At 57.9% G+C, this 17,718-nt stretch overlaps 1 protein-coding gene across 1 annotated transcript; it reads right to left on the minus strand.

The window, feature by feature from the left end:
- Window positions 1-1,402: 1,402 nt before the first annotated feature.
- Window positions 1,403-10,994, minus strand: LRFN1 (leucine rich repeat and fibronectin type III domain containing 1). The gene is made up of 4 exons (XM_012774647.3): window positions 10,627-10,994; window positions 8,419-8,473; window positions 6,580-8,022; window positions 1,403-3,291 (listed from the first exon to the last, which is right to left on the minus strand). Exons 3-4 carry the CDS (start codon window positions 7,983-7,985, stop codon window positions 2,385-2,387), a joined length of 2,313 nt encoding a protein of 770 aa, XP_012630101.2. The 5' UTR covers window positions 7,986-8,022; window positions 8,419-8,473; window positions 10,627-10,994; the 3' UTR covers window positions 1,403-2,384.
- Window positions 10,995-17,718: the final 6,724 nt, after the last annotated feature.

Below are 17,718 nucleotides of genomic sequence, written 5' to 3' on the forward strand. Positions count from 1 at the left end.
CTAATTTCTACCTCCCAGGCCCATTCATCTGCCCTAAAATAATTTACTACCCCTCAAAATCACCTACATCCCCTCATCTCCCTCCCCCTCCCCTGTGAAGAAGGGTATGTAAGAATCTGAACCTCACTGGGATGGGGCAGAGTGCCTCACACCAGTAATCTTAGCACTCTGGGAAGCCGAGGGGGGGAGGGTCACTTGAGGCCAGGAGTTCGAGACCAGACTGGGCAACATAACCAGACGTGGTCTCTACAAAAAATTAGCCAGGGCCGGGGCGGTGGCTCATGCCTGTAATCCTAGCACTCTGGGAGGCCGAGGTGGGTGGATTGTTTGAGCTCAGGAGTTCGAGACCAGCCTGAGCAAGAGCGAGATCCCATCTACTAAAAATAGAAAGAAATTAATTGGCCAACTAGAAATATATAGAAAAAATTAGCTGGGCATGGTGGCACATGCCTGTAGTCCCAGCTACTCAGGAGGCTGAGGCAGGAGGATCGCTTGAGCCCAGGAGTTTGAGGTTGCTTTGAGCTAGGCTGATGCCACGACACTCTAGCCCGGGAAACAGAGTGAGACTCTGTATAAAAAAAAAAAAAGGCCCGGTGCGGTGGCTCACGCTTGTAATCCTAGCACTCTGGGAGGCTGAGGCGGGCGGATTGCTCAAGGTCAGGAGTTCAAAACCAGCCTGAGCGAGACCCCGTCTCTACTATAAAAATAGAAAGAAATTAATTGGCCATCTAATATATATATATATAAAAAATTAGCCGGGCATGGTGGCTCGTGCCTGTAGTCCCAGCAACTCGGGAGGCTGAGGCAGTAGGATTGCTTAAAGCCCAGGAGTTTGAGGTTGCTGTGAGCTAGGCTGACGCCACGGCACTCACTCTAGCCTAGGCAAGAAAGCGAGACTCTGTCTCAAAAAAAAAAAAAAAAAAAAATTAGCCAGGTGTGGTGGTGCGCACCTGTAGTCCTAGCTACTGGGGAGGCTGAGGCAGGAGGATCCCTCGAGCCCAGGAGTTTGAGCTTACAATGAGCTACGATGGTGCCACTGCACTTTAGCCTGGGCAACAGAGTAGACATCGTCTCTAAAAAAATTAAAAAAAAACCACCTCACTGGGTTACTGGATAATCACTTTTCCTCGACTTGTCTGTTGTCAGTGCATTTCAGCAAACCTTCAGAAGGCAGAGGGGAAGCTTTCCCCTGGCCCCTGCTGCCTGCCTTTTTAAATCCCACTTTTGCCACCTTGAGCAAGTTATTTAACTTTTCTGGGCCTCAGTTTCCTCAGCTGTAAAACAGAGTGCCCTAGGGGTGTCGTAAAGGTTAAACGACTTAAGTGCTTGGCACGTGGGAAGCATTCCCTAAGTGTTAGCTACTGAGATCACTTTATTTCTGTTATTATTCCCACCTCTAAGTCTCTTGGAGGGGCAGGCAGCTCTCTGCCAGTCTCCCTGGCCCTGGCTAGTCACCGTCCTCCGGTCTCACGTAGAGTCCTCACGCTGCGATCTGGGCCACCCTCCCCGCAAGGCGCGCACACACGGACACACGGGTCAGCGGGGCCTCAGACACAGAAAAAGTTTAATTCTGCTGCGGCGGAGGGTCCCAGCTCCGGTAAGGAGGGGGATTTGGTTTTGGATTTTTGTTCATGTGGGGATTTATTTGGGGTACGAGGAAGGAATAGAGGAGAGTCTGGTCCTTCCAGTGGGACCTGCCCGGGAGAATGGTTAGTGGGGAGAAGAAACGGGGGAGACTGGACAAAGTAAGGGACAAGAGTGACAAGAGTGACAAGAGACGACGGGACAGAGAAAGGAGAGACAATTAAGGAAGAACAGAGACGCAAGACAGACGACAGAGGGCAGAACAGAGACAGACGAGGAGGACAGAGAAAGGGGGACCCCAAGCCAGACCCGACGGGACCAGGGATGTTAGTGGGGGCGGGGGAGGGGCTTTGGAGGCCGCCGCGGGACAGAATAGGATCTAGTCCAGCCAGATACAAGAAATAGGCCCCTCGCCCCTGCCCCGGGTGCCGGGCTGGGGGAGGGGGCTCGTGTCTCAGTGCTGCAGTGTCGGGGGGCCCTGCCCCTCCCCGCGCTTCGCTGTGTAAGGCACCGGCTCCAGCGAGGTCCGCGAGCGCGCGGGGGGAGGGGCAGGAGGGGAGCGAGGAGTCCGTGGGGGAGGGGAGGCCGGCGACCCGCCCCAACCCCCTGGGCGCGGGGCCGTGGCCCAGCCGCAGCCTGCGGCAGCCCCGCCCCTGCCGGGGAAAGGGTGGCGCGGGAGAGGCGCGCGTCACTCCCGCAGTCAGGAGCCTCCGCTGCGCCGTGTCCCGCATCCCGCCCCGGCGTCCGCGCGGCTGGGCGTCTGTCCGCGGCACCCAGGCGTCCCGGCGCCCGCCCGCCGCTCACACGGTACTCTCCAGCATCCACTCGGTGCTGGTGAAGGCCAGGCGCGCCCTGGCGGAGCTCAGCCCCAGGTCTCCATCCTCCCCGGCCGCGCCCCCTCCGGCCCCGTCCAGGTGCGGCGTGGACCGGTGGCGCTTTGTCCGCCGGGCGCGGCGCGGGTAACTGTGGCTCTGGAAGAGCGCCCCGTAGTCCCCGTCGAACGAATAGCGCTGCTGCGGCCTCGGCCGCGCCGGGGCCGCCCCCGGAACCAGCGCCAGAGTGGGGGGCGCCGAAGCCGGCGGCCCCAGGGCCCCGGAGCGGCTCCGGCGAGGGCCCAGGGCCGCCCGAGACTCCTCCCCGGAAGTGTCCTCGGATGGCAGCAGGCACAGCGAGGTGGCGGAGCCGCCCAGCGAGCGTCCGAGGACCGCCTCCGGCTCCGCGGAAGCCGCCTCGGCCGCCGCGGCTTTCGCCTCGACGGCGACGGTGGAAGCCGTCGGGGCCTCCACCTCGCGCAGCGAGTCGTAGCGGTCCTGCGCCGGCAGGCCCGGGGCCGGCGCCGCGCCCGCGCCGTTGGTCTGCGAGCACACGTGGCTGACCCGCGGCGGCGACCGGGAGGCGCCCTTGGCGCGCCGGCCGTCCCCGTCGCCGTACACCTTGTAGCGGATCATGAGCAGAACGATGAAGACGAGGACCGAGGCGACGATGACCCCTCCGATGGCGATGATCATGGTGCCGCCCAAGAAGTGGGCCCTCAGCGGGCGGCAGGGCGCCGGATCCCCAGCCGTGGTGAACTGCACGCAGCCCACGACTCTCGTGGCCGGCAGCGCGGTGGCCCCGTCGTCGTAGACCGCCAGCACGCACAGGTCGTAGGCGCGGCCCGCGGCCAGGTCGTTCACCAGGAAGGTCTGGCTGGTGGACGGGATCATCCTGCAGGAGGGGCGGGATCAGGCCCGAGTTAGCCCGGCTCCGAGCCACGCCCCTTGGCTTTAGGCCCTACTGGGTGAACGGGGCGGGGGTGTCTCACCCGCCGCTGAGACCGCAGCTGCCACTCAAGCGCTGCCGCCAGCACATCCCACCCTCTCGGGACGGCTGGACAGGCCCCGCCCCTCATTTGCATGCCCCGCCCCTGCCACCCCTCCAGGCTCCCTCGGCTTCCACAGTCAAAGTATCTGCCATTCACGTTGCCTTATCTACATATACTAGCCCTGGGGCAGCGGAGGAGTGCTGTAGCTTTTTATTTTACTTTATTTTTCTTTTTATTTTTTCGACTCTACTAGAACAAAAGCAGTGCTGTAGCTTTTACGCGCGGGCCTCAAGGGATATGCCCTCCAGTAGCCTCTCAGGCCTACTAGGACAACTGCCATTCAAGCTCCCTCATCTGCATATTTCTGCCCTTTAAGGGGACAGATGCTGCATGCCACCCCCCCTTACCTGCATGCACCACCTCCACTCAGGGGGACACTGAGGTCAACTCACAGCCTTTGTCTTATTCCTACTGCGACAATGGATGCTGTTTTCTCTTCGTCCCTCTTTTATAGATACTCCTGCCTTTCAGGGGAAACCATGCCACAGGTCACTCCCCCTCATCTGCACGCCCCGCCTCTGGGGAAAACATCTAGCTTTGTCTATTTTCTGCACAATTTCCCAGCCCCTCATCTAATATTCCCATTCATTAAGGGGCCACACCCCCCAGTGGCCCACTAGGGGACGGTTCCCCTGCTGTGCTTAGGACCCTGTCCACTCTGTGTGGTCAGGCTCCTTGTCCAGATATTAGTGGCAACCACTCCTTATTTGCATGTCCAGCCCTGTACCACTAGAAGTCACCAAATCATGATCCCAGGTACAGTTCAGCCATAATTGGGGCAGATGTAGCCACGCAAGCACAATGCTCCTTTCTTGTTCTCAGCCCTTACCCTCGAATGAGGCTCAGTACAGAGAAGGGGTTAAGCTGACAACATCTGGGAGCCAGACTGCCTGAGTCTGAATCTCTCTTCTGCCTCTTGCTAGCTCTGTGACCTCAGACAAATTTCTTAACCTCTCTGTACCTCATTTCCCCCCATGAGGATAATAAGAATTCCTACCTCATAGAGATGGTATGAGAGGTGAATAAGGGTGAATAAGTTAATATATCCAAAGCCTGGCACTTAATAATGTCATGATTAGCTTGCATCCCACCCAGTGCTGACCAGTAACTCTTGCAGTGGCTCAAGCTCTGCCCATGACACTTCTCCCTACCTATGAGACCTCCCAAGCTCTCTTCCCCTGCAAAGGCTCTTAGTGGGTCACCAGAGACAAGGACTGCCCCTTCCTCTGCCTGGACCGATGTCGCACAAGCTCCACCTCCTCTGAAAGGCCACACCCCCATCCGCACAGCCTGCTTCTCTCAGTAGCTTTACCTTCCCCTCCAGCAGGGCCACCTTCTGGTCCTGAAGCCCCGCCTCAGTCATCTCACCGCTGAGAGGTCCCCCCACCACCAAAAGCCACCACCCTCCAACCAAAAGACTTCAAGGGCCCCACCCCTTCAGAAGGGCCCACCCACTTTTCCAACGACCCCTGCCTGGCATTTCACTGGCCATGCCACCTGGCCCTGATCACCCTGGTTTCAGGTCTTCCCCTTCCTCTCCTCCTCTCCCCTCTTCTGAGAACCTTGGCTTCCTCCTGCTCCTTCGCCTAAAGAAGCAGTTGCTAGGGGCTCCCCCTTTTCAAGGACAGGCTGGCTCCTTAAGAAAGCTTCAGCCCATGTGCCTCTAATTGGCTGCAAGACCCAAGCAAGCAGCTAAGCAGGCTTCTGGTTGGATGTCTCCTCCGCCCATGGCAGCAGCGAGGAGGTTAACCCCTGCAGTGCCACAGCGCAGGCATCTGGAATGGAGGACCAGAACTGTGGGCCTGAGGAAAAGGGAAGAGTCCCAGGGTCTGCTGCCCAGTTGGGGATGGGGCCCATCAACATCTGCTTACATGCAGGGGCTGGGGGCCTGTGAACCCTCCCCTACCCCGCCATGTGGTGGCCATGGCCAGGGAGAAGGAAAGAGAGAAACAGAGAGGTAGAGAATCACAGAAACGGGGACTTATTTATAGAAATATACTATCCATCCCTGTCTGGAAAACAGTAGGTGCTCAATAAATGTGTGTTTGGCATAAAAATGACAGCCCTGCTGCTGCCTGTGTAATCTTGGGCAAGTGACTTCCCCACTGAGCCTCGACTTTCCTGTCTGTGGAATGGGAGTGGGATCGTTGCCGCTCCACAGCAGGGCTGGGAAGATCAAGGGAGGCAGCGACCTCGGAAGTCCCTTGGGAAGGTTTTTGTTGTGTTCGTCTGTTTGCCCTGATGTGCACACGACTGGGCTGGGGTCTGATCCATCTCGGCAGGCCCGGGGCCAGCACAGGATCGGGCACACAGTAGGCATCTACTCAGTGCTTGGTGATCAGAATAAAAAAAAAAAATAGAGGAAAACGAAGAAGACAGAGACAAGGGGAAAAGAGAGGCGTTTACTCAGTGCCTCCTCCTACTGGGCTGTGAGCTCCCCTAGGGCAGGGACTGGGTCTCTTAGTCTGTGTCCCCAAGCAGCCAGCTCAGGGCCTAGTACGGAGAGGGGCTCAGTGCCTCTAGGAGGGAGAGAAGGCAGAGACAGCGAGGCGGGAGCATTATTCTCTATAATGGAGATGGTGGGAGAAAGTAACTTTTTTTCTGTCTGTCTACACCACACAGATCTGTCCACACTAGAGTACTGGCTTCTAACCCAAGAGAGAATGGAAATAACTTATACTTTTCTCATAGTTTTTGTTTGCTGTTTCTATAATGTACCAAACGTGCTGGTACAGTAGCACTGATATGTAACTTGTAAGTAAAATGTAACTCCAGATGTGCGAGTGTATCTCGTGCTCTAGAATGCTTAGGTGGCCAGGTACACAATCAGACCCCTCTGGCAGGCAGTGACCACGACCAGGCCCGTGAGAGCAGGGATCATGGCGGGCTCAGCCACTGTTATCACTCCAGTGCCTGGCCCTGGTCTGGCTCACGTAGGTCCTCAATAAATATTTGCCAAATGCATGAAAAATAAAGACAGTGAGATAGAAATAGAGGAAAGAGGAGGCGAACCAGGGCCGGGACCACTCTGAGCCGCCATCTAGAACCCCCCTGAGCAAGAGGCGGGGGAACGGGCAGGTGGGAGGCAGGGCCCCTGGGCTGGGGAGGGGTCCTGGGACTGCAGCACCCACCTGTAGACGAGGGAGTCATCCACAGAGCTGTTGTACTGGACCTGGTACATGCGGATGCCGGGCACCGGCCTCTGCGCCGGCCAGCGGATGAGCACCGAGTTCGAGGTGAGCTCGGCCGCCACCAGCCGGCGCTCGGTCGCTGAATCGTTGGCACCCGGGCGGCCTGGCGTGGCGATGTCCGAGGAGCCAGGCTCCGTGAGAGGCGGCGGGGCAGCCGGCGGGGGCGCCATGAGCGGCAGAGGTACCACACACACCTCCACCGGCGCCGTCGCTTCCCCCGCGGCGTTGGAGGCGATGCAAGTGAAGGTGCCACTGTCCCGCAAGGTGGTGATGGTCACATCCAGCGTCCCGTCCCCCCGGACCCGGGTCCGGCTGGAGTTCCCCAGCAGCCGCCCGTCCGGTGCCACCCAGTGCACCACCGGCTCGGGGTCCCCCACCGCTCGGCACCGCAGGCTGACGGCCTGGCCCTCCACCACCAGCGCCCGGCCCCCCGCCTGCCGCGTGATCAGCGGGGGTTCGCACAGGAACTCCTCCTCGGGGATGGACCAGAAGTAGCGGTCGGTGAGGTGCTCGGGGGTGGCGCAGGTCTCCAGGTCGTCCTCGCGGGTCAGGCGCCGCAGCCAGAGCAGCTCGCAGTTGCAGTGCAGCGGGTTCCCGCCGAAGCTGACGGTCAGCGGCGTGGGCGGCTTGGGCCCCGCGCCCTGGGACCGCAGGAAGAGCCCGTCGGGCGGCAGTTTATGCAGGCGATTGGAGGTCATGTCCAGGCGGACCAGCTTGTGAAGCTGCACGAAGGTCCCCTCGGCGATGTGGTCGATGAGGTTGTGGTCCAGCGTGAGGGTGTTCAGGTTCACCATCTGGCCCACCGCCTCCCACGGCAGGGCCTCCAGGTTGTTGTAGGACAGGTCCAGGTCCTCCACGGTGGACAGGAAGGCGTCGAAGGCAGCCGACTCCACGCGGCGGATCTGGTTGTTCCCGAGGATCAGGTGGCGGAGGTTGCCCAGGCCACGGAGCTGGTCGCCGCGCACCTCGGCCAGGCGGTTGCTGTCGAGGTGCAGGGCGCGCAGGGCACGGAGGTCGGCGAAGGCGCCGGCCGCCACCTGGCCGATGGTGTTGCGGGACAGGGTGAGGTGCACCAGGCTGGTCATGTTGGCGAAGTCTCGGCGGCGGACGGCCGCGATGAAGTTGTCGGTGAGCCGCAGCTCCACCACGCGCCGGTCGATGGCGGGCGGCACGAAGAGCAGGCCCGTCTTGGCGCACAGCATGGTCAGCGTGGGCGCCACGTTCTGGCAGATGCAGCGGCCGGGGCAGGGCTGGCCACGGGACGCCCCCGCCCAGAGCAGCAGCAGGAAGGGCAGGGCAGCGGGTGGCGGCGAGAGCAGCGCCAAGGAGAAGGGGCCCGGAGCCATGGCGCGCGGGGAAGGCAGGAGGAGTGGGGGGTGAGACCTGCAAGGGGAGCAGCTGGTTACCCAGGCGCAGGGCTGGGCCCCCAGCCTGACCACCCTAGGGCGTCCTGCTAGGATTCAGACCGGGACCCCCACCCAACGTGCACGACTGGGTGCTACAGGACAGTGACAGACTCACCATCAACTAGCAGGCTACATTTGCACGCTGCTTGGTAAATTACCACTGCGCCTACCTTGAGTCTTCCACCCGCACCTCTGTCCCTCCCCTAGGAGTTCCCAGACCTCTCATGATCTCCCAGCCAGAGGGGTGACACCTGGCCCAGCCTGTGCCCTCCAGTACCCACTAAATATTTTGAAAACCACTGTTAACTATGGTGCAAGGCCATGGATGTCAAAACAGTATTCCATGGGTTCAAGTCCCACCTCCGATACTTACTAACTGTGTGACCTCGGGCAAGTGTCTGAACCTCTCTGATTCTCGGTTTCTTCATCTGTAAAATGGAGATAGAAACAGGCCTTACTTCTGTGAGGACTAAATTGATTAATGAACATGGTGTACTTAGAACAGTGCCCGGCACATAAAATGTGCTTAATACATGTTAGCAATCATCATCATCATCATCAAGTGCCTAATATGTACCAGGTGTAAAACTGTGCACTATTATTTCAAAGAGCAAGTGCTTTGAAATCAAATAGATTCAGGTTCAAATCTTGGTTCTCCCATTTGCTAGCTTTGTGACCCCAAACCAGTGATTTCCTCTAACTAGACTATAATTTCTTGATCTATAAACTGGGATGAGAATTGTGCCATCTTCATTGAGTTCATGAACCACTGAACACAGACAGGGCCTGGCACACAGTAAGTAGCCAATAAATGTTAAAGTTCCGCCCTCCCAACCTTGGCAGTGGCAGAGACCGTGTGAAGGTGGGAGGGGCTGAGAAACACCCCCAGAGTCTCCCAGCTCAGCCCCAGGAAGTCCTTCTCCAGGTCTGGTTTCATCCTAGGTTCAGCTGAGCTCCCAAGCAGGGTGGACTTTCATGCTCCCGTCAGTGGGTACACACAAGGCCCCACACGTGCCACATGCACACTCACACTCACACTCACACGCTCACACTATGCCTCTGCTCCAGGCAAAACCTTCCAGCGGGGATTCCCCCTGCGGCAGCGGCAGCCCACGACACGTCAGCTCCCATCACAACACCGGGTGGGCGTGGGGTGAAAGGAAAGGATGGGAAGGGGGCGTCCCCAAAACTGTTTTCACCCCACCCTGTCCTGCACCCCAGCCCCTGCCGGCCCACCTCCTGGGAATCTGCGTTTGGGGACGTGGCCTTAAGTGGCCTTGATCTCTCTCCCCATGGGGAAGGGGGACAGGGTCAGGCAGAGAGGTGAAGAGAGACAGGGACAGGCAAGGGGGAGGGAGAGCTGGACGGGCAGAGAGAGAGGGGGACAGAGAGACAGAAAGCAGAGTCTGAAAGGAAAGTGAAGAGAGAGGGAGGGAGACCGAAGACAAAAGAGGTAGAAAACTGAGAGTGAAGGAGACAAGGAGAAGAGAGACTGAAACGCAGAGATGGAGAGAGGAAGGGAGGGAGAGACAGCGAGGGTAAGAGAGAGAAAGAGACAGACAGAGAGACAGGGCCCCGGCTGAAACAGACAAGAAGAGGCAGGGTCATGGTGTCCCACCATCCCTGAGTCTCCACCCACCTGCCCCCCAATTTGTCCTTCACTCCCTGTAGGACACTGTCCTGTATCATACTGAAAACCCTGGCCTGGAAAGGGGGACTCCAGAGCCAGGGGCCCCAGCTCTGCACCTGCTCGGCTGTGGGGTCTCCAGGGCTCAGAACCCGGATCTAGGAAACAGAGCACAGAGCTCCGCCTCCCGCCGCTGGGCTGGGGCTCATATTAAGGAATAATAGCAATGAAAATAGCCACCATTGATTGAGAGGCAGTGCATCATGGCAGGATAGAATCTGGACCCTGCTGGCCGGGTTCACACCCCAATTCCCCGCTGTGTGACTTTTAGTCAAGTGACTTCCCCTCTTTGTGTCTCAGCGTGCTCATCTGTAAAATGGGACTGATGACAGCGCCTACCTCCTAGGGTTGTTGGGAAGAGTAAATGAGAAAATATTTCGTAACATGCCTAGAATAGTTCCTGACAAGTTGAGCACTACGTAAATGCCAGCTGCTGCTATTATTATTATTGATTTATTATTTTCTCCAGCTTGCTCGGCCACCAGCAGGTCAGGCTGTCAGAACATCTCCCCACACCTATGCACACGCACACACACAACGCTAAAGCACAGCCACTCAACTCTCCAAGGCCAGGGTCATTTTATGTCTTGAAATGCTCACGTAGCCTTCACTGGTATCATGAGAAACCCCTACTTTCTCGGCCGCCTTCCCCATCCTGAGAGGGGACCCCTCCTGGCCTGAGCCCCCCACCTGCCCTGGAGAACCTCCCAGCCACCATGAGCCCTTACCCACCCATGATGCTTCTGACCTTGTCACCACTCCCCAGCCTGGGGGCAGAGGCATTTGGTCCCTTGGGACACTGTTATACCCTGCACTGAAATCCATGCTAAGCAGGGGGCTCAGGGCAAGCCCATCACCCCACATCTCTCTACCCAATCTTAGGGCTCCACTCACCTCTCTTCAGGGAGTCAGGGCCTGGGCCAGTACCTGCAAAGGGACCAAATCACCTTGTTAGCATCCTGTGGCTCTTCTCTGGGTACCAGGTCCTGCCTCAGAGACCATACCCGCCAAGGAAGTCCCTAGTGTGATCACTCTCTCAGTCCCTGCTGCAGGCTCCGCACAGTCTCAGAGGGACCCAGAAGTCATCTCTGAAAACCCAGGAGACTGGGCCTCAGGACTGTTCACCCTCCAAAACCCAGGAATCCAGGACTTGAGCTCTTTGTCTACCCTCTGGGGTCTCAGGAGCCAAGGACCCCAGCCCCTTCCTCCTTCGAGATCCTAGAGTCTGGGACCCAGCCCCTCCCTCCTTCAGATCCAGGAGTCCAGACCTTTAGAATCCAAGAGTTCAATGTCCAAGCACCAGGAGCTGGGGAAGGGCCAGAGGTGTCCGTCCCTGTCATCACACCATTGCCCACGCCCAACGTGAGTGGACATGTCAAAACCCACACGGGCCCACAACCCAAGCCTCTACATCTGGATTTCCACGGACACACCAGCACGATCTGTGTGCTTCCCACCCTCCATGGACACTGGGCCTGGGATGTGGACACACTTGTGTCCAGGGACCCCAGTGTAGACAGGTAACACCACATGAGCCTCAATCCCATGGGGCCCAGAAGTAGGGTCAGCCCTGTGCCAGGAGCACAGGCTTGTGTGTCCTGAACATACATGTTTGAACATACACAACCCCACTCCCCAGAGACGAACACTGAAGCACAAACAGACTCACAACACAGATGGACGCATACCTTCAAGGTGGACACACTTGCATACAACACACGTAAACACAGACTTGCCTTTGCATGTTCACACACACAGATGCACAGATACAACAGAGAAACCGATGTGCCCCCTAACAGACAACCAGGTACATGCACATATAACACACACACTTTGCACACTCACCGACACACAGGGGCACACACATATAACAGAGACACACCTGCACAATCAAAAATACACAGGTGCACACTCTTAAATGCCCAAACACACTCATACAACTTCTTCTATTCCCATGGTGCAGTCAGAAAGCTGCTACACTCCCACACTGACAGATCACACCTGCACACACCGGCCGATACACACCTCACACACACACACACAGGACCACAGACACACACAGACACTCAGGAGGCTGCCACATACTGGAGCAAGCACACAGACACACAAAGATTCACCTTTTCAGACTCCAGGATGTTCACTCACAGCGGACACATGCTCACACGACAGTCCTGGGAGACATTTACACACTTACACATGCACACAAAACACCGACCCACAGCAGCACAGTCAACAGACAGACCCAGATTCACGCTCGGCTCACACCCAGGCGTGGACACGCATCCCTCCCAGCCCGGAGGCACCCCCACCCCACCTGCTTCCCAGGCCAAAGAAATCCTAACACCCCTCCGGGCGCCATCTACACGCCACCCCACACCAGGGCACAAGCTGGGGCCAGAGGTCAGAGTTCAGCAGGTGAATCTCGGAGGGTTTGGGGGTTGAGTCCTAGAGCACCCTTCCAAGGAGATCCCCCCTCCAGCAGCCCCAAAGGCCCCCCAGGCTGGCCAACAGGACGCAGGCAACTCTGGCCCTGTCTGCAGATATCTGGCCGGTGGTGGAATTAGGGTGGGGTGGGTGGGGAAGGGCCAGGTCTTCGCCCCCACCCCCACCCCGGGGCCCATCTGTCCATCCCTCGGCCTCTCATCCTCCCTCCATCTGTCCACCTCCCGGCCGCCCATCCCCCCACCCAGCCACCGGGAAGGGGAAGACATGGCCGCCTCCCCCAGGACCGCTGAGGACCCCCCAGTTGACATGGACACGGACGGAGAGAGCGGCGGACTCCCCTCCCCCAAACCACACAGAGGCCTGGACCCACCAGGCGCCGAGCCTCGGCCGCCCAGCTGGGAACCTGACGTGGACGCACAGATACACACCCTCGGAGACACACAACCGCAGACACACACACACACACACACACAAATGGACACCCGGGCGGGCACACCCGGCTGGCTACACAGACCCTCGGATGGACACCCAACCCGGACACAATCACCCAACGCAGCTAACCGCGCGCACACACCGGCTGGGGGACCCACACCTGGGCACACAACCCACGCACACACACCTGCACACAGCCCCTCCGATGGGCGCGCGACAGCCCCCAGACACACAGGCGGACGGGCGGCCGCTCGCGGGGACACACGCGCGCAGCGGACACACCGGCTCGCCCGACACCGGCACACACCCGGATGGCCACACAAGCAGGACGCCGCACACGCCGGCGCCGGGCACACACAGGGCCGCGCGGGCGCACGCCGGGCCGCCGCAGCGCCGCGGCCACACTCACACGCTCGCACGCTCACACCCGCGCACACCGGCGCCCCCGCCCGCCGCCTCCCGGGCCGCGCTCACCCAGCCCGGGGGGGCCCCGGGCCCGGCCCCGCCGCCGCCGCCTCGCTCCGCGCCATGGTGGGGGGAGGGCCGGGGGAGGGGGCGCGGTGCCGCGGGGCCGCCTCCCGCCCGCCTCCCGCCTCCCTCCCGAGCCGCCGCCGAGCTCCGCCCTCCGCGCCGCCCGCCGCCACCGCCGCCGCAAGGGGGGAGGGGGCGCCGACCGACCGGAGGGGCGGCCGGGCGGGGCGCCGCGCGCCCCAGATCCCCGCCCCGGGCCGCCGCAGACCCCTCTCCACTGCGGAGCCGCCGCGGGCCCGCCCCCGACCCCTCCCCAGCCCCACCCCCAGCCCCGCCGGCCTCCCGGGAGACCCTCAGACCACGCCCCAGCTGGCCCAGAGACCCCGGATCTCTCTCCGGAGACCTCGGATCACGTCCGAATACCCAGGGGGAACCCAGACCAGGCCTCACCTCCCTGGAGGACCCAGACGACGTTCCAAAGCCGCCCAGGACCACAAACCATGTCCTACCTCCTTGGTGACCTCAGACTATGCCCCACACCCTGTGAGGGACCACCGACCATGTCCTAAAATCCAGAGGGACCCCAGACCATGTCCCAGCACCCGAAGGGATCCAGACCACCCCACCAGGGACCCTAAATTATACCCCAACATTCAGATGGACCTCAGACCACACCCCCTCCCGCAGGGACCCCAGACCGTACCCCAACATCCAGGACGGCCTCAGACCGTATGTCAGCAGCCAGGGCGATCCCAGATCATGCCTCACTCCCTTTATGGACCCAAACCATGTTCTACAGCCATCTAGAACTACAAACCATATGCCACTCCTTCTTGGGGACCCCCAGCCGTGTCCTTCTACCCTCAAGAACCCTAAAACCATTCCTTGGCCCCCAATGTGGATTCCAAACCATGTATAACTTCTAGGGGGCCCTAAAATGTTTCTTATCCCCCTTAAACTTTCCCCACTACCCCCATTAGACCCCAGACCATCCTCCAACCCCTTGGGGACCTTAGACCTTTCTCTGACTCCCACCCTTCCAAGGCATCATGTGGTCCCCAAATTTCTTCTGGATTCTTTCCCATCCCCCCCACCAGTCTTGTCCTCTTGAGGATCCTGAGTTCTTCCTGTTCTCATTATCTCTCTTGGAACCTGCAGACCCTTGTCCCCTACCAGTGCCTTCCATGGAGCCCAGAACGCCTTACTCCTTCCTTGTTCAGAGACTTTTGCCCAACCCCTACCCCATAGCTGACCCCCTCCAGCCCTTCCCTCAAACCCCACTGAGTGTCTCAGGCCACTCTGCATGTCTTTCTCAGATGCTCACAGGGCCCCCAAACCCAGCAGGTCCTCATCTAAAAATCTGCCTTGTCGCATGCAGTCCCCCAGATGCCTGGAGCCTCAAACCCTTCCCATTTTGGATCCCCCTGTATTGAGGTCCTCCCCCAAACCCCTTCTCTAAATTCTGTGCACGAAGCCCTCCCTACCCCCTAGATCAAGTCACTTCTGCAGATTCTCCCTCTAGTGAACCTCAACCCCACTCACAATCATTAGATGCCCCTGGGGACACTCACAAGCCCTCCAGTCTCCAGACTCCACCCTTCCCCGCCACCGGCCAGGCAGCATCCCCGCCTCCCATGGCTCTAGTGCTCCCTACTGGAGCCCCGGGGTAGGAACAATAACAACAACAAAAGCGAACACATATCCAGCAGTCCTGGGTGCCGGGGAGGATTCTAGGGGCTTCACATGTAAATAATACTTCATTCAGTCTTCACAACAGCCAGATGAGGAGGTCCCGTTACTGTCCCCATTTTATGGAAGAAGAAAATTGAGGCAGAGAGAGGTTCGGTCACTTGCCCAACATCACACAGATAGTACATGGCAGGACAGGGTGGAGATGAAGGGGAAAGAGGGTGAGGGCAGGACTGGGCTGGACAGGAGTGGAAAAGGGAGGGTGAGAAAAAAGATAACAATAAGAGAGACAGGGATACACAGAGATAGAGAAACAGGGCTCATGAGACCCAGACAGAAAGAAGACAGCCTCGATCATAGAGCCCGTCTGGCCCTGTGAGCTCTGTCTGGCCCCTGCTGACCTCGTTCCCAACCACCCTGACTTCCAGCTTCAATGACGACTTTTCTGTTCCTCCAATACACCAGTCATAGCAGGCCCTGGGCCTCTGCACTCTTCTCCCCTTTCCATGGCTGGTTCCTTCTTTTCATTCAGGTCTTAACTCAGATGAGTTAAGAGAGACCTTCCTGGCTGGACGCGGTGGCTTCACGCCTGCAATCCTAGCACTCTGGGAGGCCGAGGCGGGAGGATCGCTTGAGCTTCAGGAGTTCTTGAGCTTCAGGAGTTGAGACCAGCCTGAGCAAGAGTGCGACCCCTTCTCTACTAAAAATAGAAAAAATTAGGTGGATGTGGTAGCACACACCTGTAGTCCCAGCTACTCAGGAGGCTGAGGCAGAAGGATCGCTTGAGCCCAGGAGGTTGAGGTTGCTGTGAGCTAGGCTGATGACATGGCATGTTAGCCCTGGCAAGAGAGTGAGACTCTGTCTCAAAAAAAAAAAAAAAAAAAAAGAGAGAGAGATAGAGAGAGACTTTCCTTTTCCATCCCTAATTTGCACACATCACCCCTACCTAGGCCCCCTCCAAGTGTTCTTATGTTTCTTTGAAATACATAAAAATAAGATGGACTGGTGGATGGATAGATGGATGGATGTGTGATGAAGAACGTCCAGTGAAATGTCAGTGGTAGAATCTAGGTGGTGGGCATATGGGCATTCACCATAAAATTATTTCATCTTTGCTGCAAGTTTGAAATTTTTCATAGAAATGGTTGGGTGGAGGGGAAGCAGGACTCTTCTAGAGACTAAAAAGGCAACAAATATCCCCACCAGCTAGTGCCATTTCTATCTAGCACATCACCTCATTTCTTGTCCTCATAGCACTTATCACTCTCTGAAAGGATCTTATTTGTTTACTTATTTGTTTACCTATTTATTGTTTACTAATTTATTTATTTACTGTCTAGTTGTTGAAATGTAAGCTTCCCAAGGAAGAGAGTGGCACAGGCACTGATTTCCTCAGTGATTGACACCCAGTAACTCGGTCAACACGCGTTCTTGGACATGTCTTGGGAGAGGGGTGGGGAGCTAGGCCTGCTCCAGACTCCCTCCAGGGACCGGAGTAAGGAATAAACAGGACCTCCCAGCACACGGTCACTAGAACAAAGGGGTATACCCCAGCGTCTGAAGAATGTCCCACGAGGCAGCAGTCCCCAACCTTTTTGGCACCAGGGATCGGTTTCATGGAAGACAATTTTTCCAGGGACAGGGGTGAGGGGGGAGGGTTGGTTTCGGGATGATTCAAGCGCATTACGTTTATTGTGCAGTCCAACCTCTCTGCTAATGATCATCTGTATTTGCAGCCGCTCCCCAGCGCTGGCATCACCGTCTCAGCTCCACCTCAGATCGTCAGGCATTAGATTTTCGCAAGGAGCTGGCAACCTAGATCCCTTGAGTGCGCTCCTATGCGAATCTAATGCCACCGTAGATCTGACGGGAGGCAGAGCTTATGCGGTGATGCGAGCGATGGGGAGCAGCTGTAAGGACAGATGAAGCTTTGCTCTCACCTCCTGCTGTGCAGCCTGGTTCCTAACAGGCCTGGGGTTGGCGACCACGGCCATAAGGTTGGGGGTGAGTGTGAGTTGGCCTTAAAGAGAGGGCAGCAGGTTGAAGTAGTGTTAATCGTGTCCCTGGGGCCCTAACTCCTGCCCCAAACCTTCTAATACAAACCCACGACCAGTCCCATTCTTGGACGATTTAGGACCCATGCCCAAACCAAGGCTGCACCCTCTGTCTCTTAGGCTCCGCCCCAAAGCAAAAACACCAGCCTTATCTGACCTAGGCCACGCCCACTCAGATCGGTTCCCCATTCCTCTATCTTAGAGACCACCCCAAAATACATAATATTCAGACTTCCTTGGCATAGGCCCCGCCTTCAAGCCTAAGCTCCACCCCTCAGCCCAAGCCCCACCCCTCCACTTTAGCCTCCGCCCCTAAAGCATACTAGCTTTCAGCCTCCACTTGGTCCCTAATGCCTAGACTGGGTCCTCAACCCTCAGCTCTGTCCTCAAGTCCAATCTCTGCCTCTCCAACCTGAGCTGGGCTCACATTCAAAGTTAGGAAGAAGTCCCCAAGGAAAGTCTAGGGTGTGGATTCAAAAGTTAGGGAGCAGCATAAGTTGGTGGAACTAGAGGAGGGGATCCCCAGTTTGTCCCGCCTCTCGAGGGAGTCACCCCAAACCCGAGATACTCCCCATTTTGGTGACTCTTCATTGGATAGTGTATGCTGCTCTCTCTAATCGGTCCTTCCACAATCCCCAGCCACACTCAGTATTGGACTGCCCCTCTGAGTCCCTTCTCTGATTGGCCCCTGCTTTCCAAATTCTTAGCTCCTGATTGGGCAAATCCTTGTACATGCCTCCTTCTGATTGGAGTGTTTGCAATCATGAGCTTGGATGCGAACCGAAGTTCCACTATGAAGAGGTGGGTGCCCCAGGGAGGAGGAGTTGGGGAAGGAGGAGATGGCTCCCTAAATCTAAGAGAGGGTGTGACGATTGATCACAAGAGAGCGTGGAGC

This window comes from Microcebus murinus, chromosome 16, assembly GCF_040939455.1.
Source record: "Microcebus murinus isolate Inina chromosome 16, M.murinus_Inina_mat1.0, whole genome shotgun sequence".
In the NCBI taxonomy this organism is placed as follows: domain Eukaryota; kingdom Metazoa; phylum Chordata; class Mammalia; order Primates; family Cheirogaleidae; genus Microcebus; species Microcebus murinus.